General features: G+C 39.9%; 2 protein-coding genes across 3 annotated transcripts; one reads left to right on the top strand and one right to left on the bottom strand.

The window, feature by feature from the left end:
• Window positions 1-272: 272 nt before the first annotated feature.
• Window positions 273-10,685, top strand: bmp8a (bone morphogenetic protein 8a). 2 transcript variants are annotated; one of them, XM_068710881.1, is made up of 8 exons: window positions 273-407; window positions 2,824-3,266; window positions 7,435-7,627; window positions 7,724-7,872; window positions 7,986-8,165; window positions 8,533-8,612; window positions 9,545-9,655; window positions 10,052-10,685. In XM_068710881.1, the coding sequence occupies exons 1-8, from the start codon at window positions 349-351 to the stop codon at window positions 10,199-10,201; spliced, it is 1,365 nt and encodes a 454-aa protein (XP_068566982.1). In that variant the 5' UTR covers window positions 273-348; the 3' UTR covers window positions 10,202-10,685. The 2 variants fall into 2 exon arrangements, with proteins under 2 accessions (XP_068566982.1, XP_068566981.1); XM_068710880.1 differs by lacking the exon at window positions 273-407 and having other exon boundaries at window positions 1,826-3,266.
• Window positions 10,686-11,096: 411 nt separating this feature from the next.
• zgc:91910 (Zinc finger protein 706-like) lies at window positions 11,097-15,717 on the bottom strand. The gene is made up of 4 exons (XM_068710858.1): window positions 15,638-15,717; window positions 13,490-13,640; window positions 13,043-13,164; window positions 11,097-12,509 (listed from the first exon to the last, which is right to left on the bottom strand). The coding sequence occupies exons 2-3, from the start codon at window positions 13,622-13,624 to the stop codon at window positions 13,069-13,071; spliced, it is 231 nt and encodes a 76-aa protein (XP_068566959.1). The 5' UTR covers window positions 13,625-13,640; window positions 15,638-15,717; the 3' UTR covers window positions 11,097-12,509; window positions 13,043-13,068.
• Window positions 15,718-16,382: the final 665 nt, after the last annotated feature.

Below are 16,382 nucleotides of genomic sequence, written 5' to 3'. Positions count from 1 at the left end.
AGCTGTGTGTACACACTCGTTTTCTGTCCACACTCCATCCGTCTGGGCCCGTCCTCCCTGCAGCCCATCAGTCCTCCCAGACTGCCTCTCTGATGACCGTCATTGCTCGAAATGTCATTTTTCAGCTGCGTTCATGTGTTTTCAAGGGCACTCGGCTCCCCTTTCCGTTCACTCGCCTTGAACTCACTCCCTCTCTGTTCTTTCACCTCCTCCTCCTCCAGCTTCGCTCACTCCTCACCATGATCAGACGAAGCCTCCCGAAGTTGCAGACGTGCAAAGGAAAGAAAAACAAAACGGGCAGAGCGTTAATTCCTGGCATTCGGGACTCGCCCTTTCAGCCAGGACAAAATGAACCGCGGTCACTCTGGTTTGGTCAGTGTTATTCATGCCTTTCAAAGTGACCACAAGTACCAGGCTGCTTTTGAAGAATAGAGTACACAAACACGGGCTGGCACAGGGCTGAGCCTCACTACTAGATTTGAGTCATTTCTTCCCTCCAAGTCCTTCTGCTTTAAACACACATGCAGCGAAGGAGCTCGGTACACTAATGAACAAGTCAACAGGAAATGGTGTTACACGGTGAAGCGGCCGTTCACTGTTCAAAGGTTACCACAAGTGTCCCATGTTAGTCAACATTTGTTTCAGTGTGACAGTTATGTTTGAGATTGTAAAGCTTGAACTAGTGGTAGAAGAGGTGATGAGATCTTATACTTAAGTAAACATTACAATGTACTGTGTGTGTGTATGTATATATATACATATATACGTATATATAATATATATACATATATATGTGTATATATATATATACACGTATATATGTATATACATATATATGTATATACATATATATGTATATACGTATATATATACATATATACGTATATATAATATATATACATATATATGTGTATATATATATATATATACACGTATATATGTATATACATATATATGTATATACATATATATGTATATACGTATATATATATATATATATATATATATATATATATATATATATATATATATATATATAATGGAGTAAGTAGCATTAAATCAAAAATACTCAAGTGAAGAAAGTAGCCTAAATTGTACTATTGTACAAACGGTAGTAAACGTTTATCAGACTAAACTAAAACTATTATTAAATCTAAGTAAATATGTCAATAAATGTAGGTTTTAGTTGGTAACATTACACAAAAAAAGTTAGCTAGTTAATACTAATTAGACTTTACCAGGCGCTATGCTAATATATTCATAACACCCAAATGTTCACGTTTGTTTTGAAATAAGTTTTGGCTTCATGGTGTCAACTTCAACATTTTTTTAGTTCTAATTATTTAATGACTTTTTGATCACAATGTAAAAAAAACTACTTTTAAGTAGTATCAACTTAAGTGTCCCAAGATACCATGAATAAAAATCAACTGATTTACTAATCACTTGAAATTAAGCAACTTTTGTTTTGGTGCCACAAAGTTCGATATCCGAGAAATTGAATCCACTTTTGTCTTTGAATCTGTTCAGCTGAGTTGTGAGCAGCAGAGAATCGCTGCTATTCTAACGAGGCATCGGGCCACTTGACATACTTCCCGCCGAGCCGCCTGAGACTCGATGTTGAGTAGCTATGAAAGGAAGCAGTCATAAGAAGATGAAAAGGAGGTGAGAGGGAGAGAGAGACAGATGAGGTCTCCCAAAGAGACCACTGGGAGGGGTGATGATGGGATGCAAGTTTAAAGACTTGAAAGAGGGCGAGAGGCGGAGGCTGGGAGGGAAACTCCCTCCCGGTTATGAACAACTGTTACCCTCTCTGAGCTCCACACAGGATACTCTCACTGCTGCACAGCTCTGCTTTTAGATGCACAAGAGCTGCCACACGTTTGAAAAAACCCAAGGACTTACAATTGGGGAACAATTTTCTGGAGTTACCGTTTTCTTAAATTGGATTAGGAAAGACATCTGGAGCCTCAGAGATGTGTGGGTGGGGTGCGGTCTCTGGAATGGATGATTAAGCACTCAAAGATGACTGGATAAAAGCTTCCAGCAGTGACTGCTCCACAGGGGCTGGTTCTCACGAGGTATCTCGTTGAGCATTGACTCACTGCAGGTGTGAACTTCATTTTCCTTGCGAGGCCATGGAGGATCGGGAGGAAACCCGATGACACGGCTCTCCGATTTCACTCCAATCTGGGGCACCTGCTCATCACCCAAATTGCTTTCCATCTCCCGAGTTTAAAACTTCAAAAGCTCAGACGGATCTTCCACAGGGGCATAGTTTGTCTGTATTCAAAACACATTGGAAAGGCTTGTAATTATGCCCTCGCTCTCATTATCTCTGTTTCTTCTGCTGCACGACTGAGAGGTGAAGGGAGAAGAGGATCAGAGGTTGAGGAGGTTTTTGTTTTTTTTTTCTCGTCAAGATTAGAGAAGGTAGAGGAGGGAGAGAGGAAGGCAAAGAGGGGAGGGAGAGATAAACAGAGGCAGTTTAAGGCGGTAAACACGTCCCGTTCCAGAGCCAGCTCTCCTCTAAACACACCAGGCGTAGATCAGCATCTGTCTGACACAGACAGGACCAACTGGAGTGAGAAGAGAACACTGTGGTTGTCAGTCTGGAAACACTGGAGCGAAGATAAACTGTCGAGAAACAAGCAGATTATTTGTGAGATTAAAAAACTCTTGATTTGCCAGCAGAGAAGAAGAAACGAGGCAAACCTCAGCCATGGACGTCTCCCACAGCTTCTCTTGTCTCTGCAGTGAGATGAAACAGCAGCACACGAGCAAAAGCAGGAACAGAGTCCTCCGCACTACATCCACCTCCAGGCCCCACGGGCCTCTCCTCCACCCCAGGACCCTGCTCCTGCTGCCCCTGCTGCTGCTCCTCTGTCTCTCCCTGTGGAGCCAGCAGGCCGAGGCCCTGGTCCCCTCCAGCTTCAGACGGCTCAGCGGGCGCGAGAAGAAGGAGATGCAGAAGGAGATCCTGTCCATCTTGGGCTTGCCGGGGCGACCCAGACCCCACCCGCCGCTACGGCCGCCCTCCTCCGCACCGCTCTTCATGCTGGACCTGTACCACGCCATGGCTGTTGACGGGGGGGAGGAGGAAGGGAACGAGATCATTGTAAACGGGCCTGGGATGGGAAGGTTTGGAGGGGCGGAGAGGTTGGCTCAGGTCAGCCACGCGGTCCTGCCCACGCTCAGCACGCACACGCCACCGCTGGGCACGGTGGTCAGCGAGGCCGACACAGTGATGAGCTTCGTCAACCTGGGTGAGTAAATGTTACTTTACACCTGTGGTTGGGTATATGACCACTGGGGAAAAGAGGAACACAGGAAGTGATGCAGTTTACATTCCTGGTGTGTTTGAACCGAGACTCCAGGAAGCACACTGGGCTTTGAACATAGGCTTTGAAGCAGATTTGACATAGTGGCCGAACCATGCAATTACAATTTCAGAGTCTGTCACGTGATGCCATGGGGCCCAAAAAACGTTTCCCATAGACTTACAATGGGAAATAAACATGTAAATCAGCTTGTGATTTTATTTGAGTTAAATCAACTTCCTAGTTTGAATAGTTAAGTCATTAACCTGATGAAGGTCTGTGTACCGAAACGTTGTCTCTAAACATCAATGGTGATGGACAGTAACTCAGTGCATTTACTCAAGTAATGTACAGATACTTGTACATTATTTGAGTACTTCCATATTGAGCTACTATGCTTCTACTCCACAAAAGTAACGCTTTGTATTTTAGAGGGGGGGATGCTGGATGCAGTGACTTCAATGAGAGAAGCACACAACCCCACATAAAAACTACACTGTTGTTTTTTCATTTGTTTCTGCACAGATCTATTCACTAATTAACTTGCTTTATCAATGCTGGTAGGCAGATTTCGTTGTCATTGGACAGACCAGGCTAGCTGTTTCCCCCTGTTTTCATTCTAAACAGCTGCTGGCTGTGGCTTTATATTTAACGGATCAATCTCCTCGTCTCATTCGCAGCAATTAAGTGGATGAATTTCCACAAATGTGAAACTTTTCCTTAATCTAAGATGGAGGACATCTTTATCATCAGTATTGAATGACTGAGCACTTTTTGAATACAAGATGTAAACACTGAGAGGATGCATGAACCTGATGACACTAACGGTGACGTTCTAGTTTCTTCGCTCGGTAAATTTCCACGAACATTCTCCCCCACAGAGGATTAAAACCAAAGTCAGTCTGGCTGATCTCTATTGGTAGGTTTCCATTTCAACCCAGTATTCCTAAATCCACCGGCCTCGCTCCACTGCTGCTGCTGCTGCTGCTGCCCAACGGGGCTGAGGGACCATAAATCGCTCCAGGACTGAGAAGATCTCCGGTACGATGATTGAAATCGAATTAGTAAACATAACCGGAAACAATTTAGATCTTCTCCTGGAGAGGGTTCTTCCTGTTTACCATTCATACAAGCTCTCTCAGAAACATGACTAAAAGGAACAAAATAAAGATTACAACATAATGGTCCTTAACCATTTCACATTGCACAATAGTGCCTATCAAGAGTGAGTAATTGAGTCTCTAAATATGGTTAAATTGTCCATATTCAGTGAGTAATACTTAACTCTGAATGAATTACCTCTTCATACATTCATACAGACACAAATCTATTGGTTGATTAAAACGTTTGTCCATCTCCAGAAAAATACTCGCCAACCATTTTGACTGAATTCAATCAGAAAAAGTAAACGCCGTGTTTGATCTGGTACCAGCTTCTAAGATGTAAGAATTTCCCTTTTTCTGGTCGTGTATGAAAGTAAAGTTGATATTTGTTCAACAATCAATCAACAGCAGATTAATTGACCGTGAATATAAATATTTGCTTCTGTAAATAATACAGTTAACCCTTTCCATCCTGTGTGAGTGTTTGTGCCTCACTGATGCCTATCTGTCAAAGCACAACTAAACATCCTCTTCTCAATGGCTTCCTTCCTCCAGCTCCTCTGGTATGGAAATGCTGATCTGCACCCAGTTTACCGTGGGAAGCGTCTCCTCTCTGTGCTCTGGGTCAAATGAAGGGTTTCTTTTTTGAAATTCTCTGTTTTGGAGAAGAAAAGGCACCCTTAAATTTATCAGTCAGCACAGCAAAAAAACACAGCATTTCATCATCCAAACCGCCACCATGTTGTAAACAAAGGTGACTTTACAGATGCCTTAATGCACGCCAGCGTTTCCCTTCATATGATGAAGCTTGGGTTTTGTATTTGCATATAGAATTATCGTCATTCAACATATTGTAATTTTGTCGCTCGCATGCAGATATTTTACTAAAGTAAAAGTATCAATACCGCAGTGTAAAAATACTGTTACAAGTCCTCCATTCAAACTCTTCAAATAAAAGTATCATTTTGGTCTTAAGTATCAAAGAGAAAAAGTACTCCTCAAATGGCCAATTTATGATATATATATATATATATATATATATATATATCCCCCTGGGTTGTAATTCTTGATGTTTTAATGTGCACATAACTTGAATGTTGCAGTTGGTAAAGGTGGAGCTTATTTAAGTTAATTTATATACTTCTGTTATAATATATCACACTTAATTAGATGATTTGTATTTTTTTATTAATATTTTGCATCTGCAAAGTAACAACGCAGTCAGATAAATATAGTTTAGTAAAAAGTACAATATTGGATTCCAGAATGCAGTGGATAGAAGTATAAAGCTGCATAGAATTGAAACACACAAGTAAAGTACAAGTTCCTCAAAATTGTACTTAAGTACAGTACTTCAGTAAATGTACTTAGTTACTTTACACCACTTGCTTGAATGTTCTCAAGTCTTTTTCCATAAAGCTTTAGCATTTGTCACCAGATCCTCTTCATCAAGTTTCTGTTTTGTGACTTATCTAATCGATGTGTGTAGTTCATGTAAGTTGAATCAAACCAGCATGGGTGTGTGTTCCTATGCATGTGTAATAGAAAGACGCAGCTGGTTAGAATTAAAGGCCCCACTGAAACACACCGAGAGAAATAAATAAAAAGGCGAACGGTTCGAAGAAAGATGAAAATACTGCTGTGGAGGGAGCGACTCTAAAAATACCAGCAGAGCTGCAATTAGTGGTGTTTGTGCTGAGCAGCTGCTGTGGTTCAAGGCACAAAGTGTCTCTAATTACTGCTGTGTGTGTGTGTGTGTGTGTGTGTGTGTGTGTGTGTGTGTGTGTGTGTGTGTGTGTGTGTGTGTGTGTGTGTGTGTGTGTGTGTGTGTGTGTGTGTGTGTGTGTGTGAGGTTCCCCACAAGGGGACGCACACTACTCCTGTGTTTGTGCGTTGACCCGCTCACCTCTTCATCTACTTATTGTTCTTTAACATGGGGACGTGTTTCAGTGAAGCGATACATCACATGTTCTCTTCTCTGGCAAAACTTGAGGTGCCCTTAAGCAAGGCACTAGATCCTGTTCAGTGGAGTGCGATGCAGGATGTTGGTGAAAAAGAGCAAACACGCGTCATAAATCTTCTTTATGTAAATAAACCTCAGGAGTGGCACAGAAAGAAACTTGGTGGGGAAATAAATAAATAAATAAATAAATAAATATATATATATATATATATATATATATATATATATATATATATATATATATATTCCTTCGCTCTTCTATGAGAATGAACTTAAACATTTCCAGTTTGTACTGACAAATACTTCTAGTAAAACTAGCAGTACTACCGTGTAAAAAATACTCTTGTTTTAAGTAAAAGTCCTGCATGGTTTTAGTGATTATTACCAGTCTTTATGCTAAGCTAAGCTAACTGGCTGCAGGATGTAGCTTAATATTTACTGTAAAAATATGAAATATTAAAAATCAATTTTCTCACTAACTCTAAAGTGTATAAGCTGAAAATTCTGAACTTTTAAATGTTTCCATTTCATGCTACTGAATACTTCAGAGAAATATTGTACTACTTACTCCATTACATTTTTCTAACAGGAAGCCATTAACTAATCACTTTGATGAATGGGCTCATGAAGTATAACATATTGTTATTGAACTACACAGCAGTTAAAACTACAACCACATAATAACTCTTTTAGATTATTTATCTGATGATTCTTACTTTACTTGTATTGCTAGTTCTACTGAAGTAAAGGACTGAATTCTTCTTCCGTCCTTTCATGAACTCATCTCCCAGTGATAGCACACCTTCACACTGTTCTTTTCTTCCTCCATTTTCACAGTTTCTCCTCTAAAACTGTTCCACATCCGAATCTCACACCTCTCCATCTGACACATTTCATCTGACTTATCACCGCCTTTTAGACTTATTTATAGGGGTTTATTTTGAAGACAGAGCTTTTTATCAAACAACAAAACATCTCAATCTGTAAGACTTGAAGCACTTCTTATATCTTTTCTCTTTGAACTCTCCCTCTCTCTCTCTCTCTGCAGTGGAGCAGGAGCGTGACCTGTTGCAGCCTCGTCCGTACTGGAAGGAGTTTCGTTTTGATCTGACTCCCCTCCCTCAGGGTGAGACGGTGACGGCGGCAGAGTTTCGTATTTACAAGACCCTGACGATGGGCCAGAGGGCCAACCGAACACTGCACATCTCCGTCTACGAGATCCAGCGAGAGAGCAGACACAGGTCACAATTCACATACCTGTCCAGAGCTGTGTGGACCCGCAAGATGAGCAACACGTTGTTTCTCAAGTTTGACATTATGTTCTGCCTTTTGTTCAGAGAACCAGAGCTGGTGCTGCTGGACATGCAGTCAGTGCCTGCAGGACAGGAGGGCTGGCTGGCCTTCGACGTCACCTCGGCCTCCAACCATTGGCTCCTCCACCCTCGCAGTAACCTGGGCATACGTCTCTATGTGGAGACAGAGGAGGGTGGGTGCACCAGAGCACCATCATAATCCCCTTGGTGTAATTTACATCCAAATGAAATGAATGGTTTATTTTGAATACAGTGGAAGTACTCATATTTCTGTATCCTCTCCCAGACCGCTCCCTGTCTGCAGGCTGGATCGGGCTGGTGGGCCGCAGGGGCCCTCGCTCCAAACAGCCCTTCATGGTGACCTTCTTCAGGGAGAGTCAGGTCCCGTGTCGGCCGCCGAGAGCTGTGAAGCCACATCCCCGCAAGAAGAAACCCAAATACGACCTCCCAGTCCCCAGCATCCACAGTGAGGTTCCGGCACCCACGGCTCTGAATTCGATGCACAGTTGTTTGTGTCTCATGAGGTCCCGGGATTTTAATAAGATATTTATCTGGCAAATTCTCAAGATTGAATGAGGAAATCATCCTTCATTAAAAGACAGATTCCTAAATGTGAATCATTAGTTCAGCGTATACAATCTATGAAGAAATGACATCAATGTTTGTTGTTGTGCAGATATTAATAAATCATTTTGAATTACGTAGAATGTAATCAAAGGGGCCTCATCCTCAGTGACTCGATGTATTGATTGTGGCTTGTGAAAGTCATTATAAAACCTTAAATTATAGAAATGAAAGATCAAAGTACTAAATGTTCTTTTCTTCTTGTTCAGATCGGAGTCCTGTAAACAGCGGAGGTCAGGCCTGTAAAAAACATGAACTCTACGTCAGCTTCAGTGACCTGGGATGGAAGGTCAGCGCTCAATTTAAGTTCTTTGATTCTTCATTTTAATTTCAGAGTTTTAATGAGTTTTTCAGGATTATTTAGTCATTTTATTTGTTCATTCAGTTTCATTAATCTACTTTACTTGCATACAAAAACAGTATGATTGTTCAAGCTGCGTTTAAGAGAAGAAATCCATTACATCACCAGGTGACACTTACCACCTGGGCTGTAACTACAGTTACTGTGTCGCTTTGATGCATTTCTCCAATCATCCTGAACATTTTTCAGAACAGTAATTGCATTTCTTATAACAGTTGGTTCAAACAGCACCGCTGAATAGATTACCTGCAAAAGCGGTTTAAAAAAAAGCCATAGTATAGCATGTCAGAAGTCAAAGTGCAGTTTGTCGAAAGACATATATAGTATGTATGATGGAAAAAGACATGCTATAGTTACTCAAAATACATTTTAAAAAGCCATAGGATAGTGTTGAACACCTGGTGTGTGTGTGTGACTGACTAGAAAAGCGTTATACAGTAACAGTCCATTAACCAAATAGCTTCAGATCTGAAATGGAACCATTTCACAGCAGAAATGTCAAACTTCGACATTCGATTAAATGTAACCAGATGAGGACAAGTAGGTTTGTACCAAAGCAACCAAGTCTCATATTGGTGTGAATAGTAGATTACAGCCCATATGTACAGTTTTTTTTTTTTTTTTAATCTATATACATATATATATCGAGAGAGAGAGAGAGAGAGAGAGAGAGAGAGAGAGAGAGAGAGAGAGAGAGAGAGAGAGAGAGAGAGAGAGAGAGAGAGAGAGAGAGAGAGAGAGAGAGAGAGAGAGAGAGAGAGAGAGAGAGAGAGAGAGAGAGAGAGAGAGAGATGATATTTCTTAATAGATTAGATACACTTTGATGATCTTCCTGTAACTATTTCTGTGGTTCTGCCCAGGACTGGGTTTTGGCCCCCACTGGATATTCAGCTTACTACTGTGATGGAGAGTGTTTTTATCCTCTGGGCTCCTGCATGAACGCCACAAACCACGCCCTCATCCAGCAAGTGGTCAGTAGTCATGACTCGCATCCCACAAAGTGAACGAAACACTTTTCACATACTGAGATGCTCTGCGATAAGTAAACTAATTTTTTATGAACCCCATACTAACATGCTATTTAGTCCTAAAAAAAATATTTGTATGTCCGAATCCTTAGTATGAAACCAATAGTACGTGGTTTTTCTACTATTAACTGTGATATTTTACCAATGAGCTAATGAAAACAACGTTCATAATGGATAAAGGTGCACAGCCCTGTGAAAGCAAAAATCACACTTTAATTAGATTTTTTTTAAAGTGATTTCAATTTGAGGCGTAATAGTTTTTAAATTAGTTCAGACCTCACAAATCCTTGTTTGGTCACATGAGGATAAATATGTAATTCTGAACCGTTCACTCTGCAGGTCCACCTCCTGAAGCCTGACGAGGTTCCTAAGGCGTGTTGCGCCCCTACCAAGCTCAGCCCCATCTCCGTCCTGTTCTATGACGACAACAACAACGTCATCCTCAAAAAACACCGTAACATGGTGGTGAAGACATGTGGCTGTCTATGAGCGCCCCAGAGGTTCCACTGTGACACTGTGTCCCGTCCTAAAGCAAACTAAATGTACACGGATGGTTTTCTACACGGACATTAACTCTGCCGACGTAAAAGGTTTCTGCTAACAAGCTGAGTGACAGAGTCACCAGAAATCTAACTTACGCTTGTGATTGTTTGAGTTCTGATTCAGGAGCAGTGACTTCAGTCTTTAATCAATTTTCCAAAGTTTTATTTTTATTTTAAGTTTCTTTTCAAATACAGTATTTTCTGTGTCTTGTTTGTTTTATGTCCACATTTTGTTTTAAACGTTTCCCTCAACATTTCCCTTACCTGCCTTTCTGCAGATTTACTCTCCATAGAACTGTTGCCATGTCAGATTGGATGGTAAAACATGCTGTTTAGTGGAGCTGGTTTTGTTTTTGTAACACGAATAAATTAAATGACACAATGTCTATATGAAGAGAGAATTGTATTGAATTAATAAAACATTATCTTGACTTCTGGTCATAGTTTTTAAAGGACAAAGAACCTGAATAGCTCGGTGTAAATAATGCAATAAAATGTCAGGTTAGTTAAGTGAATTTGGGGGTTTTGGACTCGATCAAAACATTTGAAAATGTCTCAAGAGTATCGACTAGGTTTTGCACTACTCAGCATTTTATAAAGTATAATACTTTAAAGAGATGAACATACTAATCCATCAATGATTACAATCCAATGATGGTCCACCATTCTGCATAGTGGGTATACTTCTACTCCAAGTATATTTTGATGCTAATACTTGTGTTTTTACACAACATTTTGAATGCAGAACTTTAACTTGCAGCTGTATTTTTACATTGTGTACACACACACACACACACACACACACACACACACACACACACAAAATCAGCTGAGAAAACCAGTAACATTATATACATCGTTCAATTTATTGAAAAAAATACAGTGAAAGCAAATTTGTGTTATTTGTGTTTCTGCCGGACAGTGAATATATGAAGAACCAAAAACAGGGATTAATTATTTTGGCAGTTAATGAACATTCAATAATTTGGGCCAATTACAGTTTCTTCAAACTATGAACAACCAGACTGCAAACAGCTGATAATGTAAATAAACACAGAGCCAATGTTGTCCTGGTTTAACTGAACATGGATGGTTTTATTGCCAAGATTATGTTGAGAAACATGGGAGGAAAAAAACCAAACTATACTATCAGACTTGCTGGGTGTTTGACGTGAGGTACTGTTTGTAAGTGTTACTGAGTGTGGACACCTGTAGAGCAGCAGCACTGAGGCAAAGCTGTCGAGTCTTGTTGGACAATAACTGAATCTCCAAAAATAGTTTGAGACACTGGTAGTCTACATTTTTGCATTTTAATAAGCCAATCATCACAAAAATGTTGATCTTCTATAGAGGGTGCGCACTGATGGCTGAGGAGACATGCAATTACCTCTACAAGTGAAAATAAAATGTTTAAAGGAACTCGACAGCAGTGCCACATCCATTGTAGACGAGTGATTAAATAGACCCTTTTACAGCCGACGTCAGCAAAAATATGCGTGCGCATTTTGGCAATGGAAGTGGCTTCTTGCCATCCAGACGAGTTAGCAAGCTCTAAACATCGATTCAAAACTGTTCAGAGCATCAAAATGACCGGTTGACAGACAGATGTTCATCCGTCAGAATTGATATTCCAACAACGGACTCAAGTTCTACAGAACTGCAACAGGTCTGTCGGTTTAACAAGTGACCGTGTTAGTTGGTTACTAGTAACCAACAGATGTACTTGTATGTACGCAATTGTTACGTTTCTCCACCAAATGCATGTATATATATATCCACTCATTAAATATTGAGATCTGAAAAGTCAATTGTTTCGGTTGAAGCCTTTCCATAGCTCTACAAGCTATCCCTGCTCTATACTTCCGATGCCAAACTGCGTGCGCACACTTTCATACGTCATCATTGTTTGTAAAAGGGTTTATAGAAAGTTGGGGTCTTAAATGGTAAATCTATTAGCTAGCCACATATTCAAAAATAGTTGTCTTTGTTTTTCAGACTCATCAGTCTCCCAGTAATTAGTCACATGATCATTTTATTCAGTGTTAGCAGGCAGGTCCCCTCCCCCATGTGGATTAGCAAGGTAGTTGTACATAATAAATATAAAAGTGGGGTGCTGGTGTACTTGTTGCCCCCGTCATTGTTTTCTCTTACACAAACACATGTACGTACATATCCCTCCATGAATACTGACAGTGTTCATCATCAACATCCTTCAGGCGCAGAGATTCAACGGTTAGTCCGCGTTCATTGTGTATCTGTAAGCAAGAGTTTTTTGTATTATGGTAAACGATTATTGTTGTTAATTGTACAAAAGTGGTTTAAAGCCATTTCTGACATAGTGAAACGACTTATACTATAAAACACAATATGTTAGCTAATTCACTTGGAAATGAATAGTTTCCTCTCTACAATTGTTTGCCCGCTTTCCATCCTTGACATCAAAAACAGTGCTAGTGACATTACGTTATCGAAAGAGAGAGTGTGCGTATGACGCGAGTATTCACTAGCAGTAACGTTATCGCTGTGAACGTAGCAGCATTTAGTCACAACTCCTCAAGACTCAAGTAAGTTCCCGTGCATAATAAAAATGATTATTTTACTGGTTGACTTGTTTTTAATGAGCATTCGAAATTCCTAGAAATCAAAAGAGCTGCAGGACAAAAACGCACTGCTAATAGGAAAGTTACTGATCTGGTGTGGATTGGCTCAGAGATAGATGTGTTCATTGACTTGGGGTTTGGTCTGAAAAGACCGTAAGAAAAAAACAAACGTCACGACTTGGTCTTACCAGGTTCAGGGCCAGTCAGCAGTTCTTCATGCCTGAACATCCACCAGCTCAGGGGGCATGGGGGACTTGGGGTGTTTGCTCTCAAAGTGCTGCTTAAAGGTCTTGGGGTCGGGCATCTGGGTCTGAAAAAACAAAAGAATCATGGTTTCAATTTATTTTATCTTGTGGCAACAAATTAGAACTGAAATTTTAATTAGTTTAATACAGTTTTTCTCAATTATTCACACAATGACAACAACCTGTAAGTCATGAACCAATTCTGCTTGCGGGTTACGGAAAAAATAATGAATTCTGACATCCCTGCAGAATAAGGTGTAAAGGTCGACTTTGAACCCAAAATGCTGGTTAAAATAAATTGTGAGTAGTGTTTTACAACAGCAGTGTGTGGGATTTTCTTCATTCATTCATTAAGCTTTATTGTTCTTCTCCTGCCTAGACTGTACTCACCCGGCAGACGGGGCAGGTGTGGACCAGTGCGGCCTTCGCTGCAGTCTTCTGGTCAGCGGCCATGCCTTTCTTCTTCTCTGCTGCCTTCTTTGCGTTCTTCTGCTGAGACTGAATCTTCTGATGCCCACGAGCCATGGCCCTCAACTTTGACCTGCAGGAATAACAAAATAAAGAGACCACAGATTACTATTATGGCCAAGACCGTAGATCACAGCTTTTGTTGCTCACACAACTCGATATATAAAGTTATATCTAACTGCAGGGTGGAAAATCACTAGCAGCAAGTACGTTTAGGGTGTGATAAACTGGTCCAACGAGTGTGAACTGACACATCAGTCAAAACAATTATACAAGATTATACAACATCATTTTGTATATGACCATTAGTTCCAGGCAGGGAAATCCTGTGCATACACCTACAATTACATTTGGACAAAATTGTGATTCCAACTTTGTGAAAGACTCTTTCCCAGTTTGGTGAGGAAGAACTGGACTGCACAGACTTCAAGTCAGGCCTGATAATCCAACATCAGTGTTGGACCTCACTAATGCTCATGTGTCTGAATGGTGGAGCACATAATTGCTGCCAGGTTACACAATCTGGACGGAGGGCCTTCAAAGAAGACTGGAGGCTGATATATTAGGTTGTACTGCCCATGGTTCTAGAATGAGATGTAAAACGGTCACATAATGTAAAGTCCACATACTTCTAGCCATACATTTTAGATATGGTTCATTAAACCAAAGCAGTATAAATGGTTTAGAAGATCATATAACATATCAAGAAAAGAAAACCGCAATTCCAGATTATATTTATTCTAATACCATGAACGGAAGGCATAGTCCCTTTGCGTACACTTAACTAATACTAATGCAGATAAATAATATCTTGTTCAAGGCTATACATGCTGAGTCTACTATTAATTGAATCTGTTTTAGAGAGGAATTGATTCACAATAGCAAATCCTCACAAGTATACAATGGTAAATTTCTGAAGTTTTTGCTTGAAAAATAACAAATTATCAATTCACATAATAGATGCTTATACATTTGATGTCAGTCAATGGATTACTAGTTTCAGTTATCATGCTGTTTATTATAATAATAATAAATAATAAACTGATGTTTTTGATCATTTGTCCACAACATATATATAACACTGTACAGCTCAACAGTACCGCAAATGACATCCTCAAAAATTATCATCAAAACCAATAAACACGTCTCTAAAACTGAAACAACAAAAACTGAACATTATGACTTCCATTTATTGCAGGACTGTTATACCAAACTGTAGTGGTTTAAACCACGTGTACCTAATTAACTGACAACACGGTGCATTTCGTAACTCAATTTGTAGGTTTGTAGATTAGGATATTACATACAGCTGTTAGCTGGTTCTTTATTTGTGTATCAATGTAACTTAAGCGCCTCCTTCCAGTATCGTTTAAATGCAATTACGATATAACATCATCTTCATTTCACTTATATGGAGTATTTATTTTCCTTCATATGGTAATATTGTTCACCCAATGCTAGGGCACACGTGAGCTAGAGAGAAAAACCAAACAAGCTAACGTTAGCCTTAACGTTATCTTTGAAATGCTTAACGCTAGCTTAATCAATTACGTTATTCATTAATAATATAATTAGAGTAACGTGGGATGTCTGGCAGAAAGGCTGTTGCCGCCGACTTACCGAACGTTACATTTTGAATGTTTAACTCTCGACTTCACATCAGCGACTTCAACTAGTTACGCTAGCTAGCGGTTGTTGACTATCAAGCTAAAACACCGCTAACATGGCGTTTCCCTTTAAATTGTGGAATTCGTCCATCAACATGTTGTTATTTGTAGGCGTTAGCGTTAATTACTCAGTTGTTATAGGACGACTTTACTAAATATAACTTGTTTAAAACGACTAACTAGCTTGTTAGCATCGTCCAAACAGGCCTTTCCTCAACCGGCACCGCCTTGCTAACACGGCTAGCTAAGCTAGCTAGAGAAGCTAAGAGTGCTTGTGACTCCGAGTTACGACGCAATACAATATAAAGAAAACAGTTTCGAATACAAATCGCTGGTAGATAACCCCGTAATAAATCGCAACTGTTGAATATTGATACAAGTATTCGTTTTCAGGCGGATTTACCTTCGAGATTAGACTCTCTCTTTGCTTTATTGTCGGTCTCTTTTTTTGAAATCCGGAAGGAATTTCAAAGGAGGCTTTTAATCGTGCCATCCAGTTAAAACGTACCAAAGAAACAGGCAGCGCCCCCAGCAGGACTGGAGCCAAACTGCAGCGTCTCATAGGTTAGCTGGCCAGTCCATATGTAGAAACCGGCGCTGGTTCTTACAATGTATGGGTAATGTGTGCGTGACAGCTTGACGTACATGTATCAGGTGATACGAAATTAAACGAAATCTACATGCGTTAAATCTAAATGAAAATAACAAGTATAGATCACATTATTGAACCGTTAACTCAATATATATTTATATAAATCCGCCTGAAAACGAATACTTTACTTTCAAATAGTCACGAACACAAGAGCACACAAACGTATATATGAAGAGCTTATATATGAAGAGTTAATTTGCAAACTCACCAGTTTGACTGATTTCTATGACCGCAATAAAAAAAACACTACTTGACCTGAGGAAAATAAATCCAAAAAGTGCTGTTTTTGCAAAAGAACTCTTCATGGGGAAACAACAAATAAACATGAATATGAGATGATTGTTTATAGGCCATGAAGTAACTCCCACAGAGTTTAACATGACATACATTTCATTTCTTGAAATTTCCCATCATGTATAAAGCTACAGCTTCATTTGATACCAACTCTTGTTAAGTCTAATGGGTCAAATTAAAGAGTGATACTGTTTTACTTAAA

The sequence above is a fragment of the Cebidichthys violaceus genome, unplaced genomic scaffold (assembly GCF_023349555.1).
Source record: "Cebidichthys violaceus isolate CVI_PGR_0920_01 unplaced genomic scaffold, fCebVio1.0.p SCAF_16, whole genome shotgun sequence".
NCBI lineage: Eukaryota > Metazoa > Chordata > Actinopteri > Perciformes > Stichaeidae > Cebidichthys > Cebidichthys violaceus.
This window is presented reverse-complemented; position numbering and strand designations above follow the sequence as displayed.